This window comes from Pelodiscus sinensis, chromosome 16 (genome assembly GCF_049634645.1).
Source record: "Pelodiscus sinensis isolate JC-2024 chromosome 16, ASM4963464v1, whole genome shotgun sequence".
NCBI lineage: Eukaryota > Metazoa > Chordata > Testudines > Trionychidae > Pelodiscus > Pelodiscus sinensis.
Genome location: NC_134726.1, coordinates 329,793 through 343,144, shown reverse-complemented (window position 1 = coordinate 343,144; position 13,352 = coordinate 329,793). Strand labels below are relative to the sequence as shown.

At 52.5% G+C, this 13,352-nt stretch overlaps 3 protein-coding genes across 10 annotated transcripts in view; 2 read left to right on the top strand and 1 right to left on the bottom strand.

The window, feature by feature from the left end:
* The window catches only part of CCDC78 (coiled-coil domain containing 78), a 33,031-nt gene extending 26,357 nt beyond the window's left edge, over positions 1 to 6,674 (top strand). For 2 of the 6 annotated variants that reach the window (XM_075898933.1, XM_025188192.2), the window contains one exon: positions 600 to 1,580. In XM_075898933.1, coding sequence (XP_075755048.1) covers positions 600 to 726 — 127 coding nt within the window. In that variant the 3' untranslated portion in view covers positions 727 to 1,580. Of the gene's footprint in view, positions 1 to 22; positions 1,581 to 6,170 lie in introns of those variants that run through there. The other 4 variants (XM_075898938.1, XM_075898934.1, XM_075898935.1 and 1 more) reach the window with 4 other exon arrangements.
* ANTKMT (adenine nucleotide translocase lysine methyltransferase) overlaps positions 1 to 7,944 on the bottom strand; it is a 57,106-nt gene extending 49,162 nt beyond the window's left edge. The window contains exons 1-4 of the mRNA XM_075898951.1: positions 7,780 to 7,944; positions 6,593 to 6,697; positions 5,564 to 5,704; positions 3,276 to 3,326 (exon numbers count right to left, since the gene is read on the bottom strand). Coding sequence (XP_075755066.1) covers positions 3,276 to 3,326; positions 5,564 to 5,704; positions 6,593 to 6,697; positions 7,780 to 7,944 — 462 coding nt within the window. The remainder of the gene's footprint in view (positions 1 to 3,275; positions 3,327 to 5,563; positions 5,705 to 6,592; positions 6,698 to 7,779) is intronic.
* Positions 7,945 to 7,998: 54 nt separating this feature from the next.
* Positions 7,999 to 13,352, top strand: part of FBXL16 (F-box and leucine rich repeat protein 16) — a 282,879-nt gene continuing 277,525 nt past the window's right edge. For 2 of the 3 annotated variants that reach the window (XM_075898946.1, XM_075898944.1), the window contains exons 1-2: positions 7,999 to 8,205; positions 11,673 to 11,715. The gene's annotated coding sequence lies outside the window, so the exon portion shown is untranslated. The remainder of the gene's footprint in view (positions 8,206 to 11,672; positions 11,716 to 13,352) is intronic. The other variant, XM_075898947.1, reaches the window with a different exon arrangement.

Here is a 13,352-nt window from a genome sequence, read left to right as displayed (position 1 = left end):
CTGCTGCCTTCCCACCATGCAGCCTAGCTAAGGAGAAACCAGCTGTGTGAGCAGCTCAGCATGACAAAAAGTTTGCATCTGTTCTTTCCAAGGATACACTTCCTTCCTCAGGGCTGCAGCCCACCCTAGGGGGTGACGAAGGCTGTGTAGGAGACAAAGGAGGGGGTGAGTAGGGAATACTGCCTAGACTCCAAAGCCTTTCTTTTCCCTATGCAAATTATTTAACGTCAGCTGTCAATTACTAGTTCACCACATCTAAAGCAAGAGTTAAAAGCTGCTAGTGCTACAACCATCAAGAGGTGCTATTATCTGCAAACTTAGCTTGTACAACTGCAACTAATCACTTTGAAAAATGGCCAGAATCATGCCAAGTGTCACTCTTAGGCTTGTTGCTCATGGAATCCCTTGGCATCCACTCAGATGAAGGATCAGGAAAAATCTAGCATTGCCCTTAGCTGTAGTTTTCTCCCTATCTGGATAGTGGGAACTTGTCTTCAGTTTCCCCTTTGCTTTAGGATCTCACTCCCTAGCAGGATTCTTACAACTACCTCTGATGGAAGGTTGACATTTCTTTTCTTTGTAACCCATGTTTCTTGCAGGTACAAGCAAGAGATCCTGAGGTTAAGGAAACTTGTAGGGATTGAGGCACCCCGAGCATTCAGTGCTGGGGCTTCTGATACTTACTTAATGCAGAAACCCAAAAGAACCATCAGCCATGAACTGTAGCTTTTGCCATGGCCCTGAGAAGCAGCAGCCATTAGTTCATCATAAGACAGACAAGGATATAAAACTAAGGGGCTGCCTGGCTCTACTATTTCATGCTCTGTCATGCCAAGTGATAATCCACTCCAGCAAGTGTTCTTCATACTGGGGCCCTTTTACTAGAGAACTAGGTTTGCTGAGAAGGAAATCAGCAGTATACATTTGATGCTGTGGAGATAAATCAAATTTACTACAATCAATCAAAACTCAGTTCATTGTTCCCCCTGAATCTTTTGTCAGGTTTCCCTTCTTCTAGCAGGCCATAAAGATCTCCTGTTCGTTGCAGAAATGCTAAGTAGCTGCAGAGCACCACTGCTAATACAGGAGAATGGTGCAGAACCCTCCTCTGAACTTAAGTCCACTGCAAAACTGGTGGATTCAGCTTACTATGCGCGCCTGCAGCACCAGGGTTACTTCACCTTCTGCTAGATTGTTGCCTGCAAAGTACTGAGCTAACTCACGCCACCTGAGCTACAAGGGACTAGAGATAGGGCTCAGGTTAGGATCTGAACTTGGTTGCGCTTATACACAGCTTTACTCTTCTGCATTCATGGGAAGTTGTTCAGCGAGGAACACCTGCTGGGTGATGACTATAGGAGGAGGACTTACAGGGAGAAGAGCTAGAGCTGGAGAAGCTGCATTACTGGGCCTTCCCCTAAAGCAACTCTGAACACAGCCCAAAATGGTTGTCTATAGCGAGGGGCAAAGAGCCTCCCAGCCTCACCCCAAGGATGGATGAACCAAGTCCTGCAGCCCTTTATTTTTAGAAAATGACTTGCAAATAAATGGAGAAATGAATTCTCAAAACAAGAATAAAAGATTCGGCTCTTGTTTTCGACAGTTCCAACTTCCCAGCTCAAAGGCTCCCCAGAATTTTGATTCTAGAGATGCCAGCGCACCTAGGGTAAAGTTTGACAAATCACCACCCCTCCCTGCTCATTGCAGACTCCTTCTCTGCTGCCTCCCAATGCTTGCTGGTCTGTTCAGCTGAGCAGGCACATTTACCCTTCACGTCGTTCTGAGGGGCCCTCGTCTACAGCGGCTTCCAAACTGTTGTCCTGTAAACCTCAGCTACACCTGGGTTTACTCATTCTGGGTTTCCCTCAGCTTTGCTGTGCTCTATTTGCCGTACAGTCTTGATGTCATAGGCCCAGCTTTGGTTTATACCCTCTCCAACACTGATGGTTGGCATCCAGGTAGGAAAGGGAAAGCGTCCAGACACCACACGAGCCTCATCCGGCAGTTCTGCAAGCAGTTTTGTCTCTAGGAGAGGTAGCTAATGGGGAAGAGGAAGGGAAAATCTGTTACTAACAGTCATAGATCTCATGGGGGGAGAGAGATGCTGTGTGTGTTATGCATTCTAGAGACTTTTTGCAGGTTTGCTATTGGTTACCATTTTGATTACTACTGAAGTAGCATCCAGTGGCCTATCATAGAGTACTAAACCTGGAAGGGACCTCAAGAGGTCATCAAGTCCAGTCTCCCGCTATTGTGGTAGGACCAAACACCATCTAGATCATCTCTGATATATGCCTATCCAATCTGCTCTTAAAGTCACGATCAAAACTCCATTGTAGTGTGCATGGTACAAACGCATTTATAGACAGAGCCCCTGTACTAGAAAACATCACCTTCATTGAGGTTTGCTTTTATGTTCAAAAATTCATTTAATCTCACCAGCAAACTCTAATGGCCTAGAAAATGGGTGTGGGGTGCTCCATGGAGACCAGAAGCAAATACCCATACCAAGCCAAGGACACAGCAAGGTCCATTCTTTAGCAGTACCCACAGGACAATAAATCAGCTTCCCAGCAGTGTCTCTCAGCACTGCCTGAGATGGAGCTCAGTAAGCCCTGTTGCAAGACACCGAGGAAGACTTAGTATTGCCAGTCTATCACAATAAGCAGTGCTCATGCTAACCCTTTCTCTCTCCAAACTAGGCCAGATTTGCACTTGCATTCAGCACATGCTACCCCCACTGAAACAAGCAGAAGGTGCAAGTGCTCAGCACCTAAACAGGTTTAGGAATTCTGAATCACAACATGCAGACTGTGTTGTGTCCACCCCTGCGGCTAAACAGTGCTGACTGCATTCTTGTACTTCGCTAGTCTCTGGGCATGCCAGTGCTCAGCATCTTGTAGATCCTGCTAGGGATGCAGTCACTCAGTACATATGGCAATTTCTCAGTAGATCCAATATTCAAACTATTCTGCTGTGTCAGGAACAGAGAGAAACTACACTTTGTTCAAGGAAACCTCACACTAACAATGATGGGCTATTTGAGGATGTTCACAGTTTCCTCGTTAAGGCAGATGCACCAGGGTTTGGTTCATTTCGTGAACATACATAGATCTAGTGCCATTTTCTTACAAGTTTTTTGCCAACATTCAGAATGATCCCTTTATCTTGAGTATCCTCCCTCTTCACTGATTTGCCCAACAAAGTAGAAAATTAGCAACCAGCCCTTCACCCTTAGCCTTGTTTACCAGTCACTAGAGCGCGTTTGGACTTACCACACTGGGAGCCAGGAACACAGACACATTGTTGCAGTCACATAGGTTCACCTTTAAGAAGATAAAGTCAGTCTTGGAGAGAGAAATAACAAGCTGAGGGGACAGTGCAAAGTGTGCCAGAGAAAGAGGATCTCAGCAGAGTCTGTGTGTAAGGGTCCAATTTCACTTCTCAACATACAGGAAGTTATGCTAAACCCGGAAGAGGTCAAGTGTACTGAGCAAGTGAGCTCTTAGAGAGGAGAGAGATGCACTGTTACCGGGGAAGGTGTTGCGAAAAACATTGCTGGACAAGATGCAGGTGTGTCTCTTTGCTAATGGATTAAATAAAATCTTTGGGTCCCAAAATGTAGAGATGGGACTGACTTATTAGTTTGAGTCCAGGCCTTTTTAACCTATTTACCACGTGGGCAGCATAGGCAGTTCTTTGTGTGTTATATGGGCTGCATCCACACTATACATTGCTTGCATGGCCCTTACAATGTCATGTGGGCCACAGCTGTGTGCTGATTAGGCCACAAGTGGCCCATGGTTTTAGAACCACCGATCTAGTCCATACCAGCCAGTGTTTACTTCAGCCTAGTTTCAGATGCGGGGAGAGATTTGGCTCTTGCTAATGTGTCTTTCTAAGGCTCAGTGCACACCTAGCGCCTAGGTATAGACAGTCAATTAGGAATATAATAGTGTAGTTGATTAACCGATAAGCAAAAGCTTATAGGTTAATGTTATAGACTACATGCATTTCCCTCTCCCACTTGCCAGTAATTTTTTAGCAGGCTGGCCAGCAGCCCTGCTCAGTTCTCGCTGCGGCTCTGCATTTAAAGTGTATTGGGAGCCAGGTGGACAGGCAGCCTGGCTCAGTTCTGGCTTGTGCTGGGTCCAGGAGCTCAGCTCCTCACCTAGACAGCAGCTGCTAATACAGAGGCAGCAGTACAGAGTGACAGGTAGCCAGTCCGCGAGGGGAGCTGGTTTTTAAACTGGCTCCCGTTGCAGACCAGCTCCTGCCTGGCACCCCACACTGCTACCTCTGATACAGTCAGTACTGAACAAATTAGTTGAAACTCTAGTAAAAAATAAAATTGTCAGAACCATGGATGAGTATAATTTGTTGGGGGAAGTTAACATGGTTTCTGTAAAGGGAAATCCTGCTTTACTGATCTGCTAGAGTTCTTTGAGGGGGGTCAACGAACATGTGGACAAGGGGGATCCAGTGGATATAAAATAATTAGATTTCCAGAAAGCCTTTGACAAGGTCCCTCACCAAAAGCTCTTAAGTAAAGTAAGTTATCATGGGATAAGACAGAAAGTCCTTTCGTGGATTGATAACTGGTTAAAAGACAGGAAACCAAGGGCAGGAATAAATGGTAAGTTTTCCGAGTGCAGAGAGGTAACTAGTGGGATTCCCTAAGAGTGTGTCCTGGGACCCGTCCTATTCAACTTATTTATAAATGATCTTCTAGAGAAAGGGATAAACAGTGAGGTGGCAAAATGTGCAGATGATATTAAACTGCTCAAGATAGTTGAGACCAAAGCAGACTGTGAAGAGCTTCAAAAAGATCTCCCCAAACTAAGTGATTGGGCAACAAAATGGCAAATGAAATTTAATGTTTATAAATGTAAAGTAATGCACATTGGAAAAAATAATCTTCACTCAGTTTTTCTTCACTCAGTGCACAGTCAACCCATGGAACTCTTTGCCAGAGGATGTGGTGAAGACTAGGACTTTAACAAGGTTAAAAAATGAGCTAGATAGATTCATGGAGGTTAGGTCCATCAATGGCTATTAGCCACCATGGGTAGGAATGGTGGCCCTAGCCTCTGTTTCTCTGGAGGTGGGTGACGGGAGGGATCACAAGAGGATTACTTGTTGCGATCCCTCCCTCTGGGGCATCTGGTGTTGGCCAACTGTCGGCGGACAGGACACTGGGCTGGATGGACCTTTGGTCTGACCCAGTATGGCGGTTTTGATGTTCTTATCTCTGAAAACTGGGGTGGAGGGTCAGGGCTCAGGAGCAGGAGAGCTGCTGGCAGCTGCTACAGTCTGAACCACCCAGCTATCTGGTGAGTGAGTGCCTTAAAGAGAAAGCACATGGTTTCTCAGGCTTCCCCAGCACACACACTCTCTCCAAAACAAAAAACCAGTGCTAATGAGAAGTTTGGAGAATGTTGAACCTTTTGTGCAGCCTGACTAAAGCCCTGATTTTTGTTTGGCAGAGATAGCTCCTTAGATCTTTGAGATAATGTACTCAGGCTGAGAAATCCAGAGTCCTAACTCCACCACAAAAAGTTACCTTCCATAGATCTTGCCGTTGGTAGAATACCTTCCCATAACATCCAGTTCTCCAGGCGCGGTAGTTGGAGAGTGTCAAAAGCCAGGGGTTGAGTTCATAGCCAACAGCTGGTCTGAAACCTTGTTTATATGCTTCTAATACCTGGAGAGAGGAATTGAAACCAAAATTAATCTCCATTTTTGTTCCTGAAATAATCTTTGGAGCAGTGGCTGTAAGTGAGACAGCTTCCAGCTACTTCATGCCCAGCAGCAACCACTGAATGGGATAAGAGCATTACCCACAAGAAGTATGGTTACTTGCACAGCAGTCACTAACACATCTTGTAGGGAATGAGGTAGGAAGGTAAGGAGTGAGTAATAGTGACCAGATGCAAGTCTAGAAGGTAGCCAGCAAGGCTCAGCATGTAATATCCTTTGGGATAAATCAGGAAGGCAGTGGAATAGAAACTAAGGGCTTGATACAGTGAAGAGCATTTTCAACTCCACTCAGTTCAGTGTGCTCAGTTAGCACCTTGCAGGCTCAGATTCAGAATGAGGAAAGAACAAGACAGGTTTTGAGCATGGTTGTAAGTGCCAGTCTTATCAGAAATATTTTTCTCATACTGTAGGGAGATTCCCTTCCACTGGTACTATAGCTGCTTCCAGAGGAGTCATTCTAAGATGTGCAGGAGCAAAACCCCTATGGGGACTCTCACCTCCAGTCCCAGATTCATTAAGAAGTCCAAGTCTAGGAAAGGGACACAAAGAATGCTCCTTGTGGAATAACTCACAGCTGCTCCGGTCCCAGGAAGCCTTTGCAAGGAATGGATCAAGGCAATTGCCTTGAAAGAGCTTCCAGTCTAAGGGGTTACTCTGGTGTATGTCCACCATAATCTCAACTAAGTTACTCTGCATATACACTGACGAAACAGGTATCAGGATGTGCATGCTCTTGCAGAGGGAGATCTACCTTTAATACTGTTATAATTCTTCAAAATGCATACAACCAGCAGCTGTGAATATCAAACACAAGGACTTTTTCCTCTCTTACAATTCTGCCATCTCCTGATCCTAAATCCACCATCTTTCCGGCACGTCCTTTCAGCAGCGACATAACATTCTCAACTTGCTTGGTACTTGATGGTACATACGGCACCTGGTTTAGAGAAATAAGAATTGTAAGCCCCAGTCAAACATAAGTGAACCAACTGGAACAGCTGAAAGATAAGAGCATTGGGATTAAATAAAGCATCCTACAATGCATGATGTTTGGACAGGTAGTTCCACACTTGTGAAGGCTACACATCCATTGCAAACCACCTCCAATTCTGCAAATGGATCTGTGCAGGCAAGCACTTGTTATGGCCCAGAGTTCAACTGGCTTCACTAATTTTCCATATGAACAGAAGTGTTTGCCCATATGGAACTGACTGCAAGATCAGCCACAGGCTGCACTTTGGTCACCTACCCATGAGATCTATTTAATGCTGTTTCCTCCTATTCTGATAGTCAGGAGTCTCCCAGCTGGAGACTAAGACCTGGAGAAGCTCAATATCTTACTGCCTGCTGTCTCAAGCTCCTTGACTACTATGCTAAGAGAAACTGGAAATTAAGAGCCAGATCCATAACTGGTGGAAGTGATTTCTAGGAAACTGCACCCACTTACTCAAACAGAAGGTTGTATCCTAAGCACAGCTCACCAAAACCCAGCTGGTGTCTATCTTTTCATTTTCAAATAAAACAACATTGTAACAATAATCATGTCAGGTTTCAAGTACGGAGTTTGTGAAGTGGTTAGAGTTGGACTCGATCTCCTGAAGTCTCTTCCAGCCCTAGGATTCTATGGGGAGCCTTTAGAATGAAACATCTTACAACAATGATAGAAATGTAGCCGTGTTAGTCTGGGGTAGCTGAAGCAAAATGCAGGACAATGTAGCACTGTAAAGACTAACAAGATGGTTTATTAGATGATGAGCTTTCGTGGGCCAGACCCACTTCCTCAGATCAATGGGTCTGGCCCACGAAAGCTGATCATCTAATAAACCATCTTGTTAGTCTTTACAGTGCTACATTGTCCTGCATTTTGCTTCATCTTGCAACAAGAGCCACTGGCAAGCCTGCTGCCAGCCAACGGGACCCGCTGCTCCCTCGGGCAGGGGAGCGAAGAGCGGGTCTCGGGGGTCTCGTCTCACGCGGCAGACGCCGCTCGCTGCCCAGGGCAGGGGCGGGACGCGCTACCTGCAGCCGGAGCGGCAGGCGGCGGAAGCCGGGCGTGAGCGCCGCCCACATGGCATAGACAGCGAGAGCCGAGCTCGCGGCGAGCTGCGCCAGGCCCCAGCCACCCAGGGCCTCGCGCCTGCCCTGCAGCTCGGCCGCCACTTCGTCCAGATGCTCCGCGTCCATGGCGCGCGGGCGGGCGGGGGAGGGGCCTGTCTCGTGCGGCCCCTCCCGAACTCCACCAAGGCCGTGACCCAACCGCCCGCCCGACCGCACGCGTCCCACAATGCACCGCGGGCGCGCGGCGAGTTAGGGGGCGGGGCTTTGCTGAGGCGACCGAGCCGAGAGCGGCCCTGGTACCGCTGCTACAACCCCTCAAACGCGGCACCAAGCCCCGCCCCCAGCGCCCCGGCAGCGTCAGAATAGAGCCATGGGCGGTACCGCCCGGTACGGGGGTACCGGGAGCGTGGTGTGGGGAGGGACGGGGGTACCGGGAGGGTGGCGTTGGGAGGGACGGGGGTACCGGGAGGGTGGCGTTGGGAGGTTCCGGAAGGGACGGGGGTACCGGGAGGGTGGCGTTGGGAGGTACCGGATGGGACGGGGGTACCGGGAGGGTGGCGTTGGGAGGTTCCGGAAGGGACGGGGGTACCGGGAGGGTGGCGTTGGGAGGTACCGGGTGGGACGGGGGTACCGGGAGGGTGGCGTTGGGAGGTTCCGGGTGGGACGGGGGTACCGGGAGGGTGGCGTTGGGAGGTACCGGATGGGACGGGGGTACCGGGAGGGTGGCGTTGGGAGGTACCGGATGGGACGGGGGTACCGGGAGGGTGGCGGTGGGAGGTACCGGGTGGGACGGGGGTACCGGGAGGGTGGCGTTGGGAGGTACCGGATGGGACGGGGGTACCGGGAGGGTTGTGTTGGGAGGTACCGGGTGGGACGGGGGTACCGGGAGGGTGGCGTTGGGAGGTACCGGGTGGGACGGGGGTACCGGGAGGGTGGCGTTGGGAGGTACCGGGTGGGACGGGGGTACCGGGAGGGTGGCGTTGGGAGGTACCGGGTGGGACGGGGGTACCGGGAGGGTGGCGTTGGGAGGTACCGGGTGGGACGGGGGTACCGGGAGGGTGGCGGTGGGAGGTACCGGGTGGGACGGGGGTACCGGGAGGGTGGCGTTGGGAGGTACCGGGTGGGACGGGGGTACCGGGAGGGTGGCGTTGGGAGGTACCGGATGGGACGGGGGTACCGGGAGGGTGGCGTTGGGAGGTACCGGGTGGGACGGGGGTACCGGGAGGGTGGCGTTGGGAGGTTCCGGGTGGGACGGGGGTACCGGGAGGGTGGCGTTGGAAGGTACCGGGTGGGACGGGGGTACCGGGAGGGTGGCGTTGGGAGGTTCCGGCTGGGACGGGGGGTACCGGGAGGGTGGCGTTGGAAGGTACCGGGTGGGACGGGGGTACCGGGAGGGTGGCGTTGGAAGGTACCGGATGGGACGGGGGTACCGGGAGGGTGGCGTTGGGAGGTACCGGGAGGGTGGCGTTGGGAGGTACCGGGTGGGACGGGGGTACCGGGAGGGTGGCGTTGGGAGGTACCGGGTGGGACGGGGGTACCGGGAGGGTGGCGTTGGGAGGTACCGGATGGGACGGGGGTACCGGGAGGGTGGCGTTGGGAGGTACCGGATGGGACGGGGGTACCGGGAGCGTGGTGTGGGGAGGGACGGGGGTACCGGGAGGGTGGAGTTGGGAGGTACCGGATGGGACGGGGGTACCGGGAGCGTGGTGTGGGGAGGGACGGGGGTACCGGGAGGGTGGCGTTGGGAGGTACCGGATGGGACGGGGGTACCGGGAGGGTGGCGTTGGGAGGTACCGGATGGGACGGGGGTACCGGGAGGGTGGCGTTGGGAGGTACCGGATGGGACGGGGGTACCGAGAGGGTGGCGTTGGGAGGTACCGGGTGGGACGGGGGTACCGGGAGGGTGGCGTTGGGAGGTACCGGGTGGGACGGGGGTACCGGGAGGGTGGCGTTGGGAGGTACCGGGTGGGACGGGGGTACCGGGAGGGTGGCGTTGGGAGGTACCGGGTGGGACGGGGGTACCGGGAGGGTGGTGTTGGGAGGTACCGGGTGGGACGGGGGTACCGGGAGCATGGTGTTGGGAGGGACGGGGGTACCGGGAGGGTGGTGTTGGGAGGTACCGGATGGGACGGGGGTACCGGGAGGGTGGCGTTGGGAGGTACCGGATGGGACGGGGGTACCGGGAGGGTGGCGTTGGGAGGTACCGGATGGGACGGGGGTACCGGGAGGGTGGCGTTGGGAGGTACCGGATGGGACGGGGGTACCGGGAGGGTGGCGTTGGGAGGTACCGGATGGGACGGGGGTACCGGGAGGGTGGTGTTGGGAGGTACCGGATGGGACGGGGTACCGGGAGGGTGGTGTTGGGAGGTACCGGATGGGACGGGGGTACCGGGAGGGTTGTGTTGGGAGGGACCGGATGGGACGGGGGTACCGGGAGGGTTGTGTTGGGAGGTACCAGATGGGACGGGGGTACCGGGAGGGTGGTGTTGGGAGGGACCAGATGGGACGGGGGTACCGGGAGGGTGGTGTTGGGAGGGACCGGATGGGACGGGGGTACCGGGCGGGTGCTGTTGGGAGGTACCGGATGGGACGGGGGTACCGGGAGGGTCGTGTTGGGAGGTACCGGATGGGACGGGGGTACCGGGAGGGTCGTGTTGGGAGGTACTGGATGGGACGGGGGTACCGGGAGGGTTGTGTTGGGAGGTACCGGATGGGACGGGGGTACCGGGAGGGTGGTGTTGGGAGGGACGGGGGTACCGGGAGGGTTGTGTTGGGAGGTACCAGATGGGACGGGGGTACCGGGAGGGTTGTGTTGGGAGGTACCAGATGGGATGGGGTTACCGGGAGGGTCGTGTTGGGAGGGACCAGATGGGACGGGGGTACCGGGAGGGTGGTGTTGGGAGGGACGGGGGTACCGGGAGGGTTGTGTTGGGAGGTACCAGATGGGACGGGGGTACCGGGAGGGTTGTGTTGGGAGGTACCAGATGGGACGGGGGTACCGGGAGGGTGGTGTTGGGAGGGACGGGGGTACCGGGAGGGTTGTGTTGGGAGGGACCAGATGGGACGGGGGTACCGGGAGGGTGGTGTTGGGAGGGACCAGATGGGACGGGGGTACCGGGAGGGTGGTGTTGGGAGGTTCCGGATGGGACGGGGGTACCAGGAGGGTGGTGTTGGGAGTTACCGGATGGGACGGGAGTACCGGGAGGGTTGTGTTGGGAGGTACCGGATGGGACGGGGGTACCGGGAGGGTGGTGTTGGGAGGTACCGGATGGGACGGGGGTACTGGGAGGGTTGTGTTGGGAGGTACCGGATGGGACGGGGGTACCGGGAGGGTGGTGTTGGAAGGTACCGGATGGGACGGGAGTACCGGGAGGGTGGTGTTGGGAGGTACCAGATGGGACGGGGGTACCGGGAGGGTGGTGTTGGGAGGTACCAGATGGGACGGGGGTACCGGGAGGGTGGTGTTGGGAGGTACCATATGGGACGGGGGTACCGGGAGGGTTGTGTTGGGAGGTACCAGATGGGACGGGGGTACCGGGAGGGTTGTGTTGGGAGGTACCAGATGGGACGGGGGTACCGGGAGGGTTGTGTTGGGAGGTACCAGATGGGACGGGGGTACTGGGAGCGTTGTGTTGGGTAGGTACCTGGTGGGATGGAGGTAACGGGTAGGACGGGGATGCTAGGATGGTTGTGTGGGGAGGTACTGGGTGGGATGGGGGTCCTGGGATGGTTGTGTTGGGAGGTACCAGATGAGATGGGGGTTCTGGGAGGATTGTGTTGGGAGTTACTGAACATAAGAAGAACCATACTGGATCATACCAAAGGTCCATCTAACCCAGTGTCCTGTCTTCCAGCAGTGGCCAATGTCAGGTGCCCCAGAGGGAATAAACGGAACAGGTAATCATCAAATGATCCATTGCCTGTTGCGCATTTCCAGCAATTGGGTTGGACGGGGTTGCTGGGTGGGATGGGGTTACTGGAAAAGGCTACAATAGCGGTACTAGGTTGGGCAGGGTACTGGGATGGTTATATTAAGGGGTACTGGATAGGATGGATTACTGGGATGATTATATTGGAAGGGACTATGTGGAACAGAGGTACTGGGATGGTTATGTTGGGAGGTACTGGGCTGCACGGGGGCACTATCGGAGGGACAGCATTGGTTGGGAGAAACTGGAAGAAGGGGAGTTAATCATTGGCATGGAGTGGTTGTGCTTCCCAAATAATCCTTATAGACTGGCACTCAACAGACCCCCAAATCCCAGAGTACCTTCTTTGTGCTGCAGGTTGCAAACCACATTACCTTGTGAATCACTTGCCCTGGCCTGGCCTGGGGCACGAAGAGGGTATGCTCAGTCATACTTATTAAATATGAGGCAGAGCCCCCTCAGGTCTTGTCTTCACTAGAAAAAAAGTGTTCATTTTAACCCATGGTAGCTGACTTCTGTAGACAAGACAGTTGTATTTGTAACATGTAAGCTGGTTGAAGTAAACCCTAGGTTTTGCCAGTGTACTTTAGTTTCCATTATGCATATTTCTCTATACTCAACCAGTTGCTGGGGCTCTTGTACATTTCAAAGGCAGTAGGCTGCCTGTCACTTCCACCTTTAAAATGTAGCAACAGCTGGGCAGGCTCTTGCTACATTTCAAAGCGGAAACACCCTTATTGACTAATCCAATAGTGGATGGAAATTCCATTGACTTTTTGATTAGTTGATTATTCTAATTTTAACATCCCTAGTAAGCAGATGTGGTATAAACAATCACCATGAAGGCCTAATTTTACTCTCTAATAGTTTGGTTTAAACTATTTATATCCCATGTAGTAAGATGAGGACCTGAAACAAAAGTCTACGTAGCACAGGCCTGAGGCCTGGCTAACAATGGTCAAAACTTTGCTAATAGAAAACAAAGCTAAGCTGAGAACAAGAGGCAGCCCCTGCTCACATAACTTGGCAGGAACAGGGCTGAGAGTGCAAAACACTAATTGTTAATAGGCCGAGGTGTAAACAGTAATTGGTACTGGTGGTAAGTTGAAAGCACATTCCAAAAGGATGGTAACACTAGCTTGTTTAAAAGGACCTTGGTATCTGTGGGGAGTGTTGGTACCAACTAAGGTTCAGAAAAAGATCTGAAATGGCAGCATGATGGATAGAGATGTTCTAATCAAACCACAAGGTGATGGGTGGTATCTAAGTAGTGTCAGAGGGTGGTAACCTGACATGTCAGGAGTGAGGTGTAACTTGTTAGTACCTGTATATAAAGTGGTGTCTTCAAGGGGTTGTCTTTGTCCAGCCTAGGGGGGCAGTGGGAGCTCCTACTGACTGAGCTAGTCAATTGTCAAGGGGTACAGATGTGTAGTGGTTTGGTAGAGTCTCCTGACAACTATTACTGTACTTTGTTTGACAATAAACCTGGCCAGGCGCCTTCGATCCTTATTTGATTTTGTAGTCTGTGAGGACTCTCTTGGAGTGTGCTGTGTTGACTGCTTGTGCAAGTCAACACAACACACATGATAGAACACACATGCACTC